The sequence below is a fragment of the Notamacropus eugenii genome, chromosome 5, assembly GCF_028372415.1.
Source record: "Notamacropus eugenii isolate mMacEug1 chromosome 5, mMacEug1.pri_v2, whole genome shotgun sequence".
NCBI lineage: Eukaryota > Metazoa > Chordata > Mammalia > Diprotodontia > Macropodidae > Notamacropus > Notamacropus eugenii.
The window spans coordinates 33892614-33910288 of NC_092876.1; the positions used below are offsets into that span (position 1 = coordinate 33892614).

The 17675-nt window shown below is 51.4% G+C and overlaps 1 protein-coding gene across 1 annotated transcript; it reads right to left on the bottom strand.

Moving 5' to 3' along the window:
- Nucleotides 1-256: 256 nt before the first annotated feature.
- C5H1orf159 (chromosome 5 C1orf159 homolog) lies at nt 257-16775 on the bottom strand. Its single transcript, XM_072608438.1, is given in 11 exon segments — nt 257-2599; nt 4278-4308; nt 4462-4487; nt 7398-7532; nt 9889-9954; nt 10485-10586; nt 13484-13559; nt 15775-15914; nt 15917-15934; nt 16371-16456; nt 16616-16775. Coding segments are annotated over 10 exon segments (759 nt in total). The 5' UTR covers nt 16438-16456; nt 16616-16775; the 3' UTR covers nt 257-2501.
- Nucleotides 16776-17675: the final 900 nt, after the last annotated feature.

A 17675-nucleotide genomic window follows, 5' to 3' on the forward strand; every position in this document is an offset into this window, starting at 1 on the left:
ATGAGAAGCCACTACACTTGCAGATTTCTCTGCACTTCTGAAGCTCTGGGCCTTAAGTGGATGTGGGGGGCTGTACTGCGGGATGGCATCCGCTCACATTCTGACCCTTTCATCTGCTCAGAAATAGGAGAGATGCACAATCCACCCTGGGGGCAGGAGGAAGGGAGCTCACAAGAGGGCTTTCTTTTCCCATAGTTTAAAGGGAAGAGAAGAATGATGCATCTGTCCTCAGCTCCTGGATCATTATCCCGCCGAGTTCAGGAAATGAGCATTTATTAAAGTTGGCAATAGAAAAGGTACAAAACATCACACTGAGCATTGTGGCGCAAAGGGACAAGGTGGGAGCTTGGGATGAAGCTTCAGGGCGGCCAAAGGGCACAGGTATCCATGGGATTAGAACTGCCCAGGTGCCAGCTAACTGCTTGGGAAGGCGAGGGAGAAGCAGAGATCCTGGGCATCACCTCCCGTCCCAATCTGGTATGCAGGACCCAGGCTAGGGCTGGGCCCAAGGAACACTGGTGGGGTGGAGTTCTGGACACTGGTGTATACACCGGCAGTGATGGCAGTTATTTACAACCCAAGCAGGGACCCAGATAAGGTCAGCATTGGCAGGACGCAGCTTACTGCACAAACATGGGACCAGAAAGGGCAGAAACCCAGCTCTGTGAGGGACTCCCCTGCCTCGTGGAGGTGTGGCTCCAAGTCACTTTGGCTGGTCTCATTCCTGACCCAAGGGCCTGGGAATCCCCTCCGGGCTGGGAGCAGCCTTACCCTCACTGTGCCCCTCACTAGTTGGGGCACAAACCATGGTTCAAAGTATGACCCTGCTGCTGATCAGCTTGGTGAGCATGGCTTAAGTCAGACCTCTTGTGCCTCAGTTTCCTTCTCTGTAAAAGGAAGGAGTTCCCGGGTACCCCCTGCCTATTCTGTGTTTCAAATGACAGCGTGGTGGCCAGCTCTATCAGTCATCAATGGGAGATGAGCAAAATGGTGATAGTGGGTTCCCCACCGAGCTGGGAACAAGGGGCACAGGACAAATGTGGGAACAGAACCCCAGCTGCTCCCTGCTCTCTGCTTGGACAAAGGGTTTCAAAGGATTCTGATAGCACTGACAGCGTGTTCTGCCCTCAGGGGAACACAGATCCCATTTACAAAAGGAACTCATGATGAAAACTCAGATCTACTTTCACAAAACCATCCTGTGAGCAATGTTGCTACGTTTCTATGCTGGGAACTCTGGGGATCCCTACACACCTGGCTATCCCCCGCCCCAGGTTGGAGCAGGAAGTGGCCTTTCCCTGTGAGGACTCTTAGGAGAAGCTCGGGTTGGCCATTCCCTCCTCCCTCTCAGCCTCCAGCCCACCAGGGCAGGGGGAGTCCTAGGGGTTGGCTCTTCCCTAAGGGACACCTTGGCACAGCCACTACTTTAAATCAAGTCTAGGCACACGACACTGCTTGAGCTGAGGCTGTTAGGAGCTGGAGCGTTTCTCCTTGGTTCCCTCTTCCCTAGACTTTTCTGTTGCCCAGATGCTGCTACCTGGCCAGGCAGCAGCTTGGACTGGGGAGGGATGGGTCAACCATCACCCTGCCTTGTCAAATGTGCATTCTAAGCCTAAATTAAACCAAAAGAGGGGCACTTAGTATGGCTTATTCACTCTCCTGAAGAGCCAAAAAGCCTGGGCCCTGGCTGGCAAGTGATGGAGATGAGGTGACATAGGCAGCCTCATCTGGGAACAAAGTAGAACAGTTAGTTCTGGGCTTCATTGCAAATAGGATGCCATCTGTGGATCAGATAGCAGCTGATGCTCTGAGAGCCTGGGGGGCCCTTGGCCCACCTCAGGAGCAGGTTAGACAGTGGCCTACCTAGAGCAGGATGGGACTTGAAGGGCCAGTGGGCCCCACTTTCCCTGGCTTAGGGGAGCAGGAAATGCACAGCTCACCCTACATAACCAGGATGTACAGGCTTGGGTTGGTGGTGCATCTACACAGGGGAGAGGTCAAAGACCCCCCAAAAGTGAAAGGTTGTGGGTGGGGGAGGATCTTCCCAAATGGCCTGCTCCAAGGAGACAGGGAGGGAGTGAGGAGGAGGCATGGTGCAGGGTTCAGAGCCAGGCCAACCACTCCTTGGAATAGGCGAGGGACCTAATGGTACCCTGTTCCACACTGGAGAGGGAAGGAAATGATTTTTCTGTCAAGCCAAACTAAGCTGTCTGTAGCTTTTTAACAGGGTATCTGTTGCTAAGAGACACATCAAAAACCCAGATGACAGGAAGAAAGATCTGAGAGATGCACTGATGCGGTCACAGGGCCCCTTCTTGCCAGGGGCGCCACCTCCGCCTCCTGCTGCCTCTTTTGTGCTCCATTTGGCTCAGACCCGTGGACCCAGGCATGGGGTTTGCTGGAGACTCAGCTGCCATGGATGGTTTCTCCTGGCCCTTCAGCGGGCACAGATAAGTCTCTGAAATTGTTCATGGACAAAGTTCTTGGGCAAATCTTGATGGTTAAACGTTGCTGACCCGAGTCTCGACGGAGGAGATCATGGTGGGTGTGGTGGGTCTAGGCAGTGACCGATCCCGTCTGACATAGCGTGGCTTCCGGACTGAAAAAGATATCATAAAACTAGATTTATACTAAGGTCGATGCTACCAACAGCACCTGAGCCTGGTGATGACCAGGGATGTTGTGGACCTTGGCTCTGAGCAGACCTTCTGAAGAGCAGGAAGGAAAGAAAGGCAGGGATTAAGGAAGGGGGTGATGAAGGGATGAAGGAGGGGAAGAGGGAAGGAAGGAAAGGGGGGGGGAAGGAAGGAAAGACGGGGAGGAAGGACAAGGAAGGTTAGGGTAAGGGAAGGAGGGAAGAAAGGAGAGAATGGATAAAAGGGAGACCTGGGAAGGCCTTTCTGGTTCTAAAGAACACCACATGATTAATCCACTGAAGGTCTGCTTTGTAGAACAAGGAGTCTTTGAAGACCTACTGTGTGCCTGACACTGTGATGAGGTTACAGCCCCTTCTGCAAAGCTACATTCGACTGGAGGGGGGAACATGTCAATCTTAAGTCCATGAATTTTGAGGGGCAGCTGGGCATGAAGCAGAAAGTTGGGGGAGGCCCAGGAAAGGCCATTTCAGCTGTGCCTTGAAAGAAGCCAGCCAGGGCTTCCAGGTATGGACACTGGAACAGAGAGGACAGTTTGCCTGGAGCACATGTGCATATGTGTATGTGTGTGTGCATGTGCTTGCTCGCATGTTTGTGTAGAGGGGGGTGCCATAAAACTCAAGTCTAGAAAGATGGGCTAACATCATCTCAAGAGGCTTTTCCTATGATAAGGGCTCAAAGCTCCTCTGGGTTTTAACAGACCTTGAGAGGAGATGCCAAGTTATGACTATTTCCCAGTCCAACTGGATGCCAGGTTGTTCCCTATGGTGTTTGTTTCTACCCTGGCACATTCCCACAGGTGGCTCCCCAGGCCCAGAAGGACCTGCCTCTTCTAGGCCTCCCACCATCTCGACTGAGCACACTTTTAGATTCTCTTCCCAGGACTCTTACAGAGCACAACACCCATCCTCTGCCCTTCTTCCATCTCTTTATCCCCAGTTCTGGGTCCAGTACCTCACACAGAGCAAGGGTTTACTAGATATTGTTTGCTGAGCTGAGTGAGAATGAATGGCCCACTAATACTTGACACACCTCCCAGACAGTCCAGAAAGGAGCAAGGCCCAGCAGGTGCCCTTGTTTCCATCCCTGGTAGGGTCAGAAAGGGAGCTGACAACATCTCTCTCCCTTCCTTCCAGGGCAGAAAAAACCTTTCTTCATATTTGGCAACAAAATTGGGCCCACACTTGGGCCTCACCCAAAGAAGGCTTAAGGTCTGCTCACTAAACTGAATGAAGGTGGTCCTGTGGTCAGGCCTCAAAGGGGCCTCCATGACCATCGAATCCCAACCTCTCCTTTAACAGATAAGGAAACTGAGGTCCAGAAAGGGGGAGGGAGCAGGTTGGAAGCACGGAACCTGGGGCCGAGGCAGAATTGGAACCCAGAACCTCTGGGTTGTTTTTTTTTTTCAGGGAAGCCCACTGGCACTGTGTTTAAGTGTGACCCAAAATCTGTCCTTGCATGACTTCACAGATAGGGGCCTGTGTCCCCTGGGCCCAGCCCCGTAAAGGACATAAGACCTAATGTCTTATGTGTTCTCAAGGCCTTGATTTGCAGAGGAAAGCAATGTTTACAGGAACAAATTACTGGACATGAAAACGGTTCTATTGTGGAAATCAAACTTACCTGAAGAATTTGGAGGTGGTATCATGGCAGCCTTTGGGAGGGAAAAAGGAGAAAGTAAGTATGTCATATTACCATGAGCCTCGGCCATGGGACAGCCCAGCTAAGGGGGGCAGATCACCTCTGTCTGGGGTATGGGGGGGGAATCCCTTCTGTCTGGGGTATCAGGGGAGGGGACATCACTTACGGTTTCTCCAGGCTGTAGGACAGATGCTAAGGGGAAAAAGAAAACACATATTACATAGGGAGAGGATGTGGGAGGAGGCTGGATTCCAAGGCTAGCACTCAGGATCCAGCCGGACTGGGTGACATCTGAGCACCCTGGGGACCTGGATTCAGATCCCAGCTCTGCCACTCCTATCTGTGTGACCTTGGACAAGTCCCCTCCCTCTGGGCCTTGGCTCCTCACCCCTAAAATGAGAGGGCCGGATTAGACAACCTTTGACATCCTGGCCAATCTACAGAGGGGCCCCTGCAGTTTTCCTACAAGGCTGCTCTCTGTGTATGTGCCACCACTTAGGCCTTTGATGACCAAATGGGGGCCTCTCATTCCCTTAGGGGGCATTGGTGGTCCTTCTTCCTGAAATCTCACTGAGATGCCAGGGCCACCTCTTTCACAAGGCCTTTCCTGATTCCTACTCTATGGTTCCCAGCTGGCTGTGACCTAACTTCTGCATTTCCTCAAGTCAGGCCCCCCCGCTATGCCTCTCTGTACCCCCTGGGCCTGCCTTGTTGGCTGCCCCTCTGCCCACTTACTGGCTTTACAAGGAGAAAAAAGTTGGCCATCTAGACTCTTTCCAGTTTATTCTGACATTAGGGAAAACCCAAATCAAACAAAGACAGCAGCCAGATACATGCTCTGCTGGCTCAGGTGAATCAGGTTTTCTTTTCTGAGGGACGTGAGAATTGGTGCAGTAGGCAAGGGCCTTTGGCCAGCCACTGTCCCTGGTAGGTCACCCAGACAAAAGGCTGGATCTTCAGCTACCTCATCACTCCCACCTGAAACCAGTCTAGGCCTTGTTTTCCCATCTTCCCTTCCCCTCCCCTCCTTTGGGGCAGTCACATGGAAGGGAGAGAAGCTGGCCTAAGCCCAAACTGAGCCTGGTGCCTGTATCATCCTGGGCTGGTGGCTGAGTCCCCTTCCCCTCAGTTGCCCCCAACAGGGTGCAGCAGGCACTGACAAGTACTGCCAGGGGCAGCCCTTGGTATTCTCAGCCAAGTTGGGAGGGTGAGGGGGCTCTGTGCTAGAGCTATGCTGCCACCAGTGGGAAGGGACATGCCCAATGAGGAAAGCATGCAAAGGCCAGGCTGATGCCTTGTAACCTGAAGGGTCCAGGAAGGGTCCTTTGGCATGAGAGGATGGGCCTGGCTCTTGGTTCCCCCGAGGACCAGGGCCTGGGGGTCACAGAGGGGAAGGGCAAGGCATGGGCCAACCAAAAATGCCCCAGACAGCAAACAGTAGCCTGGGACAGGGGCCCTGGATCTTAGTGTCAGCTTTGTGACTTCCAGGGCTTGAGAAGCCTGCTTCCTCTTCTGTAAAATGATGGGGGGAAGAAATGGGGGGCTCACATGATAAAAGGGTCACAGATTCACTGTGGGAGGTCAGCAAACTCGGTCCCCACATTTTACAGTAAAGGAAAAGAAAGACAAGTGGTTTGTCTAAGGCCACAGGGCTATTGTCTGAGGCAGGATCATCCACTGGGCTATCCAACCAGCACCACTGATTCCATGCTAAGGTGGAAAGGGCTGGAGCAGTGCTTCAGAAACTGTCCTTTGGGGTTCAGAGATAGCAACAGGATGAAATTAAAGACACTCCGCTTCTCCTCCCCAAATGGACTGAATGCTGCTTCTTGCCTTTTTCCCTGCCTGTCCTTGTCCCCACACTCTAAACCTGAGGTCAGTTTGAAAAGCCTCAGGGCATCCAAAAGGAAAAGAATTAGGGGAAAGCCCAAGAGTTAGGCTGTCTAGGCAGTGACAGAATGCCTGGAGTGGTGTGTGTAATGGTGTGCAGGGTGGCAGTCACCAGAGTACATTCTAAAGGCCTTCTTCCCAGGAACATGGGTCATCAAGGCAGCACTCTTCTGCCATCAGAAGGTAAGGGGGTCACATATTTGGAAGTGCACTTTCCAGACAAGGAAACCGAGGCACAGAGAGTAGATAACTTGCCCAAGGTCACTAGGAGTCTGTAGCAAAGCTAAGATTCAAACCCAGGTCTCCACACACCAAATTCACCTCCTGACCAAAGATGTACAAGCTCCATCCCTGTGGGTCCTCACAGATGAATCTGGATGGTTTCTGCTGTCAGAAAATGGAAGAGATGTAACCCAATGGCACCCCTGTTTTTGCCTTCTCAGTCAGGGAAACTTTGGGCCAAATTTCCTGCACTGGTGTTCCCAGGTGCCCGACCTCCTTCCCTCTGACACAGATGGTCTCAGTTCTGTTAAATCCTTAACTATCTTCCAGGTTTGTGAGTGGGTGGCAGAGAAATCTTCAATGTGCTGTGTTGTGTGGTCACTGAGTGCCCCAGCCCTAGCACCCAGGGGGGTCTCCTGTCCTCTCCCATCACCCCATCCTTCCTCTCCCTTCCTCCTGTCTGTGGCTGCCCTCATTTGAAGATAAGAGGTACAATGCAGCCTTTCTGCTCCACCACAGAGCCCTATAGAGACCAGGGGCAAGGGACAAAATTGCTTTTCTCTTGTACTAAGGTCATCATTCCCATCTCTCAGATGAGGAGAATGGGACTCAGGCAGGTCACTCAACTTGCCCAGGTTCACATAGCTCCCATCAGAGGTGGGGTCTGAGCTAACCCCAATCCCCACCCCACGCAATCAGCCTGGGTCTGGGTCAGAAGCATTTGGATAGCAGGGAGGTCTCCAGAATATGTGCACATAAGAAAAAAAAAGCATTTCCCATTAGCCAAGACATCTCCTGCTCATGCCAGGACATTGCCCAATCTCCTGCCACCGGCCAATTCTCCTCCCTCTTGCTTCTCTATAGGAGGCCCTTCTAAGCAGTTGGGAAATGCTAGGGAGACCCAGGAGGCATCTCCTGGAATGGAGAGGAGGCCCAGGGCTTCAGCCAAGCAACAAGCAAAGGGTAAGATACAGGGTGACTGGGAGATACCTTTGTTCCTTCTGTAGAAGAAATGGGGGAGCTTACTGGAGCGTTTGAAGTAGAAGAACAAAGCGACGGAGAGGATGAGGCAGGAGCTAATGAAGAAGGTGCCCAAGAAGAGGGAGATGGCCACTTGGGGGCCCCCTGGAATCCAAAGAAGACTAGTGGTTATGGGGGGGAAAGGCTCGGCCCTGCCATCTTGGCTAGCGGCCAAGGTGCCAGGCCCTCGGAGACAGAGAAGCTCGGGTCTGAATTTATGAGGTTCCTGTCAGAAAGCTGTTGATCAATTCCTGGCCACAGACTGCTGGCTTGGAGACGGATGAAACACAGGTCTAGCACCTTCCCCACGCACACCAAAGCTGGCAGTGCCATCTGGAGCCTTTAAGAGGTCATCGTGGAAGGATGAGATGTCCCTTTCCTCTCCCCCAGAGGTCATTCTGAGTATGCTGCCAAGGGTGAAGTAAGGGAGATGTGATTAGGGCCACGCCTCTCATTAACCTGCCCGACTTAGCACGGCAGCCGGCTTTGCTGAGAAATAGGAGTCCTATGGCTCCCATGGCTGGGTGGGGCGAGAACTTTCTTCCCTCACTAGGGCAATGATGAAAGAGACTGAGACAAACAGAGAAAAAAGGAGAGAAGGAGAAAGACAGAGGGACAAAAGAAGAGAAAACAGAGATAAGAAGGTGAGGGGGGGGAGGGAGGGAGGGAGACAGAGAGAGAGGTTAGAGAGGACAAGTTCAATCTTTAACCAGTGACTAGTCAAACAGAAAAATCCTGGCAAGACAGAGGAGGGTTCCAGAAAGTTAATGGGACTATCAGGAAATGATGGGGCATGTGGCTTTTTTCCGTGCTTGCCTGGGGAGGTGAGTTTATAAGGGAGGATGGAATCACATGGTAAGGCTCAGGGTTATTTTTAGAGGTTGGGGAAATGACAAAATCCCAAGGAGAAAGGCGAATGCGCCTCGGCTCGGATTCTTGCCATACATGGAAACCGACTTCTCTCTAACAAGAGTTGTGTGGGCTCTATTTAATTTTCTGTTTCTGATTATCTATGTTACTGGGCAAGAGCAGTGGGTGGCATCTGGTAGCTCCAGGATATTTAGAGAAGCTGATTCAAATAGCCAAGCGTTGATTTTTTTTTTAACCACACACTTTTCCAACCCAAACTCAGCACTGAAATTCCTCTGCTGGGGACCGGCCCTGGGGGTGCTTGGTTTAATGGTGGTTGCTTTGGTCTGAGGCTGCCAGGAAGCAAGCTGGATGCAGGGACCTCTGTGCTGGAGTGCCTCAGCCCACTTCTGGATGGGAGAAGACAGTCCTACCCCAATCATCCTCGAAGACACTCGGCCTTTCCCAGAACAAACCCATGACACCTGCTGAAAGCCACCTGTCAGCTTCCCTAATGACCATCACTGTGGGAAGGAAGACTGGGATGCTATGGCTGCTGCTGGAAATCCAAATCAGAAAACCAGCCTGGGGTTCTAGGTCTTGTCACAGGTCAGGACGTCTTGAAGTTTTCACCCAAAGGAATGGTCAGAAGGCTCTTGAGCCCAATGTCCACACCTTCGGGACAAGAAGATGACAAGATTTAGAGGGGTTGCCTCGATTGACTGCTGAGTGACAACAGAGGTGCAGGACCCTCGGGGGCCTGAGTAAGGGCTGGGGCAGGGGCAGGGGCAGTCACAGACCTGGGTTGCCTGCTTATTTGCCTTCAATGACAAAGCATGCAGTTAAGTGACCATCCTGAAGAGAAAATGTGATCGCTCTACTGAGTAGCCTTCATCCTGGGGACCTGGCTAGACAGTTCCGCTGGGCAGCCCCTTACCCTTGTTGCTTTTGGAAAATGACCCATGCAGATGTTTGTGTTTTTTAGGGTAACTGTTTGGGGAGAAGAGAGAATCTGAACCCTGTGGAGTTTTTTCCTTCCGTGCCTGGGGTGGCATTGGTCCTGAAACGTTGCCACTGTACTGGCTAGAAGAGGTGAAAGATTAGTAAAGGAGGCTCTGTTGGCTTTGACAGAAGTAGGGGAATTTGTAGATAGCAACCTACAAATTGTCAATCTCACAGCAGGATGGCAAAGCAATGGATGCAGAAGAAAGCTGGCTGCAGGCTAGTGGGGAGGGGATAGGGTAGAGGGAAGGGCCAGGTCCAGAGGATCTGCCACAAGACAGGATGAATCGAAACCTGACATCTTTAATCAGATCCCACACCAACTAATGCCTAGAAACTGGGTCTTCTTGTTGGTGGGACATATCCCAAGCTGGCTGGGGTTCAGAACTCTTTTTCCGTTTATGGAATCTACTATCTAAAGACTGTGCTGGGATGAGTTTGAGCTGCCACAAAAGGACACAGCCCAGCAGGGATCCCCGCTCAGTGTATGACCTTGGGCTTTGCCACCTTGGCCCATGACACCCCAGGCTTCTGTGGCAGGCTCTGGGACGGGGAAGGGTGGACTGGAGGGGCAGTTTCTTAATCTGCTTAGATGAGCAGAATGACTTACCCAGGGTCTGGAGAATGGGAGTCACTGTCGTTTTGTAGGACGTGAAATTAATTTCTTTGTTGCCAACTAAGGATGAAAAAAATGTCCATTAGCCTCATTCCTTTGTAAAATCAGCCCTGCCTGGTAGCAGTGGCTTTCACAGCATACTGCTCTGCAGGCCAGGAGGCAGGGCAAGTCATGAGTCTCATTTCTGCCAACAGGAACAAGAAGCTGGGAACTTACGGGAACACAATGAGCTAATGTCTCTAAGGAAGATCGAGGTCTTACAGGATTGTCACCATGGAGGAGGGAGCTTTTAGGGAGACGTCTGGAAGGGAACTAGACACCCCACTGAGGACTGGGGGACATTGATTTCTAAGAGGAAGATAGCTGAATGGACGTCAATTTATTGCCAAGGTAAGAAAGGTGAGGTCCACGATCGCCCTCTGCTGACTAGTGTGAGAATGGCAGCCCAGAGATGGGGAGAGAGTACCCAAAAGCTTCATCTGAGATCACCCTCTGGGGGCTGGGGCCTTGTGAGGAAAATGTTCTCTGCAGCACTGCCATAACTGAACCAAACACACCCACTAGGCCAAACCCAACTGGGAGAGACTTACGGCTTCTGCATTCCACCACATAAGCCCCGGTAACTGGAAGGCTTTCATTTCTGCACCGAACGCAGCTGCTGGTCCCATCCTCATTCCAGCGTCGGTAGCAGCCTGGGCAGGGGGAAAGGAGGAAGGGTCCAGGAGTGAGTGAGAGGGGGCTGGGGCAGTGGGGACCAGGGGATCTTCATATTCATCTTATCTTAATTAGCTCTCATGATATCCCAGTGAAGGCAGGAAGGAACTGGCCTCTTCATCTCAGATGGGAAAACTGGAAGAGGGTGTGTGTGTGTGTGTGTGTGTGTGTGTGTGTGTGTCTGTGTGTGTGTGTGTGTGTGTGTGTCTGTGTGTGTGTCTGTGTGTGTGTGTGTGTCTGTGTGTGTGTGTGTGTGTGTCTGTGTGTGTGTCTGTGTCTGTGTGTCTGTGTGTGTGTGTCTGTGTGTGTGTGTGTCTGTCTGTGTCTGTGTGTCTGTGTGTCTGTCTGTGTGTCTGTGTGTGTGTGTGTCTCTGTGTGTCTCTGTGTGTCTGTGTGCATGTCTGTGTCTGTGTCTGTGTGTCTGTGCGTCTGTGCGCGTGTCTGTGTCTGTGTCTGTGTCTGTGTGTCTGTGTCTGTGTGTGCGCAAGACCTGGGGGAGAGGTGGCCTGATTAGTTCTTCCCTCTACTTCTCAGGCTAATTGGTCAAAGTTCCACTTAGGAAACCAAAGTTTCAGAGGTCAAAATGTTCAAAATTTCATGTGACCCTCATCCAAACCAGGATCACTGCTTCTCTTTACTACGAGGCCCCAAACCCTGAAATCATCCTGGATTCCACATTCTCCCATGAAACAGCCCCCAAGTCCTGTGAATGCCTCCTCTGTAACGTCCAAAGCTCTCTTTTCCTGACATTTTCCGTACACAGACTCTCAAAATGTCTCAAAAAGGGGCTGGGATCTTCCTGATTCAGGAGGAGTTCCCTCCAGTGATGCTGACTGCAGCGCATCTGTTCTGTGTAAGTCTTGTCGGTGTCCTCCCCTAAACTGGGCTGACGGGATCTCCCCAGCATGCTGGAGGCCTTCCTCACTGGCTCCCAACTGCAGGAGAAGGTGCTGCCGCTGTCCACCCAGGCCATAACCTTCCCCAGGGGAACATCTATCTTTTTTTCCAGCCATTTCGGGGACAACATCTTTTGCTCCTGTGGCCAACTGGTGCCTCTCTTGGTTTAGGTGGTGCCTGACCTACTCACAAAACCCACTGCCCTCTGTGTAATATTTAGATGGTGCTTGAAAGTTTGCAAAGACTTTCACATTGGCTCATTTGAGCCTTGAAAACACCCTATGAAGAGGTTGGAGTCAAAGGTATGATTAGATCTATTTTACAGATAAGGAAACTGAGGCTCAAAGAGGTTAGGTGTGGATGGTCACAGAGCTACTAAATGTCAGAGGATAGACTTGAACCCAGGCCTTTCTGACTCTGCCCCCAGCACTGGCTCTATCAGCTTGGGCTGCCAGCACATCTGCCAACCAAGCTTCACCCTTTGCCGCCTCATGCCCAGACTCTCCCTCTCCCTACTGTCGGGCTGCACTGTGCCAGCTTTATCTGCTGGAGTGAGAACTTCCCCCATCACCCTATTTGCTCCCAGCCTCACCTGGGCTGCCACTGTCTGTGGCCCAAGGGCCCCTTCACCTCCTTCCCTCTGCAACCCTTCACTGACAATTCTCCTTCCCACTGCTCCTTGGGTGTACCACACACCGCCCCCTCCTGGGCCTCTACTCAGGCTCCACTATCCTCAGGTACTATGTGTGACTCTTCCTTCAAGGTTCACCTGGGTGCTGAGGCCTTTGTCTACTTCCCCTGGGCCCCAGTGAACATGTCCTCTTCTCTAACTGCAGCCTCTCAAATCACTCATTACAGTTAGCCCTTCATCTCTTCTCAGGTATAATCTATCTTCACTTGTAGATCACAAACTCTTTGAAGGTGGGGCCCATGCCCTCGAGTTGCTGGCTCCCTCAGAGTGAACAGAGTGCCCTGCATGGGCTCCAGAAATATTGGCCACTAATGAATGCCATGAGCCAGCACAGAGGCGGAAGCACAGGCCTCGGGCTCATCTGGGAAAGGAAAGCAGCCCCCTTTGTGGTCTCCCCAGTGAATCACACCTGATATTTCATTTGGCCCATTCTAAAGGCCAGGGATGTCTACCCCAGGCAGAGCATGGTAGATGCCCCTTCTGCAGGATGAGAAGGAAACCTTCTTGTTCCAGGGGACAGATTCTCAGAGCTGCTGCTAACCACACTAAAGGATAGATGGGCTTCCAAGGGGCTTCAGGGCACAGTCCTCTGCCTGAGAACCTCAATGCCTCAATGGTAGAGGCTTGGGATGTACGTGTGTGTTTGTGTATGTGTGTGTTAGCTCATCGATCCTCCCATAGCTTTACATAAGGGCCTTCACTTCCCTCTACCAAGGGATCTTCTGGACATAATTTGCTTTTACCCTGGCAGCTGACATTGGGGAGAATTGGTTAAAGAGGGGCTTGGCACTGAGGGTCCACCCACCACAAGTGAGGGCTGACAATTGCTTTGATCATAAGAAGCTGTATATTCTGAGTAAATTCTGCTTCAAGATCTGTGAGGGACACTCTGGCCATGAGTCTTTTCTAGTTCCACAATTTAATTTACTTCACATTTCTTCATATGAACTGGGGCCTACATGGCAATTCTACACCCTCAAGGGGTACCTCTGGCAGCAAGAGCTTCCCAGGGGACAGGGAGATGGATGAAGCCCCCTCAAAGTCCATCATACCATGTGCCAGGTATACAAGCAGTTGGAGGGGGCCAGTGTTTCCCGGCTGTGCCAGGTCTCCAAGCAGCCTGGAGGGGCAAGGGCTCAGTGTTTCCAGCTGGCCCTGGACTGGGGTATGACATGGACTCTTAATGCCTCCATTTGCCAAAGGGGGCCGGTCTCACTTAGCCACTCCTTTGGAAAGGAGAAGGCCATCCTCACCCTGAGCTATGGGTCTTGTCATGGGGGCCCTTACCTGAAGCACAGTGGTCTGTGCCCGGGCAGCTAACATTGACATCCATCACATCCATGCAACACTCTGGCGGTGGGACCTGAAAATGACAGAGAGCCTTGTCAGCCGCCACCTTTGGACACCTTCAATCGTTCGCCCCATCCCCTCTGGCTGAGAGGGGAAGCACCCAAGATAGAAGTTTCCTGAAGGTGCAACGAGAATCCTTGGGCAAATCACTGGGAGTCAGAACGATGACACGGTTTCTCTTTCTGTGGGTGTGAGGGCAGCATCTGGTGCCTGACACTGACTCCGGGACATCCTCTTTCCCCATGTCCATCCCTTGGAAGCCTCCCCAGGCAGAGGGGTTGATTCCCGAAGAGCTGATAATCCAATTGAGGCCACCCCCAGGGCAAATATATCCAAAGGAGGACAATGGGGAAGAGAGACTGTCATTTTCAGAGGGTCTGAAAGGTTCTGAAATCAGCCTGCACCAGCTGCTAACTGTGCCATGATGGATTTCAGTGAGTCCTGAAATCTCAAAGAAAATGAGAAATGAAAGCATCTCATGGCTAAATCATTTCCATAAGGGTGCTGCGTGTGCATGTGTGGCTGGTATGGGTCTGCGTGTCCAGTGTTGTTCCTGGAGAGCCAGACCAGGCCACAGGCATCTCCTATCACTTAGGGTGGGTCACCATGAAATCAGAACAATGGCTCAAACTTCTCTAGTGCTCGAAGGCTTGCAAAAGGGCCTGACATCCGTGACCTCATTCAGTCCTCACATGGCGAGCTGGCCATTGGGAGGCTGGTGTTAGCATTAGTCCGATTGGGTAATGAGGAGCTCTACCAAGAAAACCTGTTGCCTCCTCAGCCAAAGCCTGTACAACTGGTCACTGCTTCCCCATGGCCAGAATGTGCTGGGGAGTGTGGACCAGTGACCTAATTCCTTACGAATCATTCACTTACCAAACTGTGGCTTTTAAAAGAAATTCTTAGAATTGCAGACTTCACATCTCAAAGTCGCCTCCAAATGAATGCTCGGAGGAAAAAAATCCCCCCATTTTTATTTTTCTCCAAGATTACAATCAGACACAATGGAAGTTAGATATTAAGTGATTATGCACCATTTAGCCAGTCTCTCCAAGACCAACTGAGACCTTGGACCACTGGGACAAAGCTTGTCAGCGATTGGGTCTCCTGAGGCCCTTGGACCATGGAGAACTGGAATCTTAGGGAAAGTAACCTGATTCATCTCCCTGATCTCCCTCTTCATCTCATGAGGTGCCTCAAAGCACAGGGCTGGGCCAGGTGTGAAGCCTCAGGAGGCCTGACAAGGTTGTCCTCCATTCTTTCAGCTTCACAGAGTGAGAGTCCAGGGCTGGGGTGGGGAACCTGTGGCCCTAAGGCTACAGGTTGCCTCAAGGTCGCAGATTTCCTACCCCTGGTTCAGGCTTAGGGATACACATTTATATCCTGCCTTCCATGTGCCTGATGCATTTGTTTCTGTTTTTTATACATATCTCATTAGAGCTGAAATGACCCTCAGAAGACACCTAGTCCAAGTTCCTCATTTACAGAAGGGGAAACTGAGGCATAATGACTTGCCCTAGAGAACCCAGGAAAGTAAGCGGTTGTAGTTGAAGCTAGAAATCCAACTGAGCTCCATCCTAGTTTTATAAACTTCTCTATCTTAAATCAGATGTGGTGGATACACAAGATATGAGCCTACTTTAAGAAGGCTTATATTCAAAAGTCTGATCATGGAGACTAGAATCCATTTTGGTTATTAGAAAGCAAAAACCATGGGAACACTGTCCCCCTCCCCTGCTGATCTCCCAAAAGCTCCCAGCATATTGTTGAGAGTAACATCACCGTGTTTGTCAGAAAAGGAAAATGTTTAGGGGAATAATTCCAACTAAAAAAAAAAATTAAGTTAAAAAAAAAAAGAAAAACCAATCCTAATTGGTGGATGGCAAGGAGAAGTCTAGCTGCTAACTGATCGAATGACTAATGGTCAGATAAGGAACAAGGGCCCCTTGGTGCTGAGTCACCAAGAGTGGGAGCACATACCATTTACTGACCACAGGATGGGAAGGCTCAAGCTGAGAGGGGCCCAGCCCAAAGCAACCAGTCAGCCCTCACCCTGAGGGGGGCTCTGGACATTCAGTGCCAGGGCGAGTCTTTGAAACTCCGAAATGGGTGGAAAGGCGCTCTGTGATTATGTGGTCTGCTGTGGCTGCCTCTAACCTCCTCAGCAATGTGAAAAAACAAAACACGGATCCACCACCAAAAAAATAAATAAAAGAATGCCAACTTACCAAAGGCAGATTTGGAAGAGTGACTTCAGATTGGGAGTAGGGTGGGGGTGCAGAGCTCCTAGAAGTGAGAGGAAGCCTGCCTGCCTTCCTGTGCTTCAGTGAGCACCCCACCAGGCAGTCCTCTGAACGGAGGCCTCACTGGGGGGCCACCTACGCCAGCCTGAAGGGTGGAGAGCTGGTTTTACAACTTTGTTAGGACAGGCTGCTTCCTGTTCCTCTGGACGTACTCCTGGGCAGGAAGCTTCATCCCCTTTCTGGGTGTGGTAAGGATCTCCAAGAGGTCCTAGCTGTGAGAGCCTCCTGGAGAGGAGTTTGGCTACTACAGGAGAGGAAAAGGGGAAGGGGTTTCTGGTCCTAGTGGATGGAAAGGAATGGAAGCCAAGCTCTGTGGCCCCTTGAGACGTACCCTGCTCCCTCTATAGCACTGGACCCTGGTGACTCCATTTACCTAGCTACAGAATGACTGTTTGGAGGTCTCTCAGCTCCTCCAATGAAAGGCCTCATGAATCACATATGTGTCCTGTCCTTAAACATAGATGGGAAGAGAAGGCCTGGTCTCCACCTAGGGATGTGTGGCTATGAGATACCTACCGTACCTTCTAGGGATTTGCTGACAACTTCAGCCCAAAGTCTAGCCAGCAGGATGACATAAGGGACTGCCATGCCCAGGAATGCAAAATGTCTAAAAAACAACAGACGCAGTCTCTTGGGCCCCGCCCCTTCACAGCCTCTTCCCAGAGTTCTCTTGGCAAACAGAAGGAGGAGGAATCCCACTGCACTAGACGCTTGTCTGGCTTCGGATGGAACTGTTCCACCGTTCCCAGGCTGGGGAGACTCTTACCTGGTTTAGGGGAGAAACTGAAGACATTCAAAGCCTGGACCAGCTGCATGGAGAGGGTGGTTTCCTGGCAGTGGCAGGTCTGTGGTTGCTAGGAAACGAGGAGTCTTATCAGTCCTGGGTTCCCCACTGAGCCAGGCCCAGACTAGGCCACACCCAGCATCTACAAATCAATGTGGATTAGGAATCAGCCTAGGCCCTAGCAGCCTTTCCCACCAGACCAGAGAAGCCACCCCACCCACCAAAGAGGAAAACCTTTTCAGAGACAGTGGGGGAACTGAAGTCAGAGGCAGAGGACAGAGTTCAAATCTCATCCTAAGGTGGAATTTCGATCCGTGGGGCTGTGGGCAAATCACTTCACTTCTCCAGCCTCAGTTTCCTCATCTGTAAAATGACCTGAGGGCCCTTTCAGATCTAGCCCTATGAACCCGGTGGGGGAGGGGATGTCCTCTTGTCACATTTCTGGCAGAAATAACTCAGTAAACATAGAGCCTCTGGTATTCATTTTTAGCCAAAGTAGATTTTTTGAGCTGAGACTAGATTTTGGAATGGAAAATTCACTATTCTGCTTTGGATGGGCCAGATGTATTCACAAAGAACAAGCCCACCCTGAGAATTGCCTCCCCCTTGGGTCATGAAGGTGATTTCCAGATGTAGCTGCCTTCCCATCCCCAATCCCACCTTCATTCACTTCAGAGCAAATACAAGTCACTGCAAATACAAACTCTGATGGGGCACAGGGCAGACTGAGATCAATGATGGGAGGGCTACAGGAAGCCACTGCTGAGCATTCCTGGCAGGGGCGCTCTGTAACTTCATCAGTGCAGCAGATCTGATTCCATGTGCCTTTGGTGATCATCTCAGCAGTGACTGTGGCCAAAAGAAAGCCCCCTTTAGCCCCCCAGACCAGGTGGACAGAGCTGTGGGCAGGACCCTCTGGCCTACTGCTTCAGAAAACAACTTTGTGTGATCCACAGCACTGTGGATCCAAAGAAAGGCAAAGTCCTTGCCCTCAGGGAGCTCACAGTTATGGGGGAGACAACATGCCCACAACTGCACACAA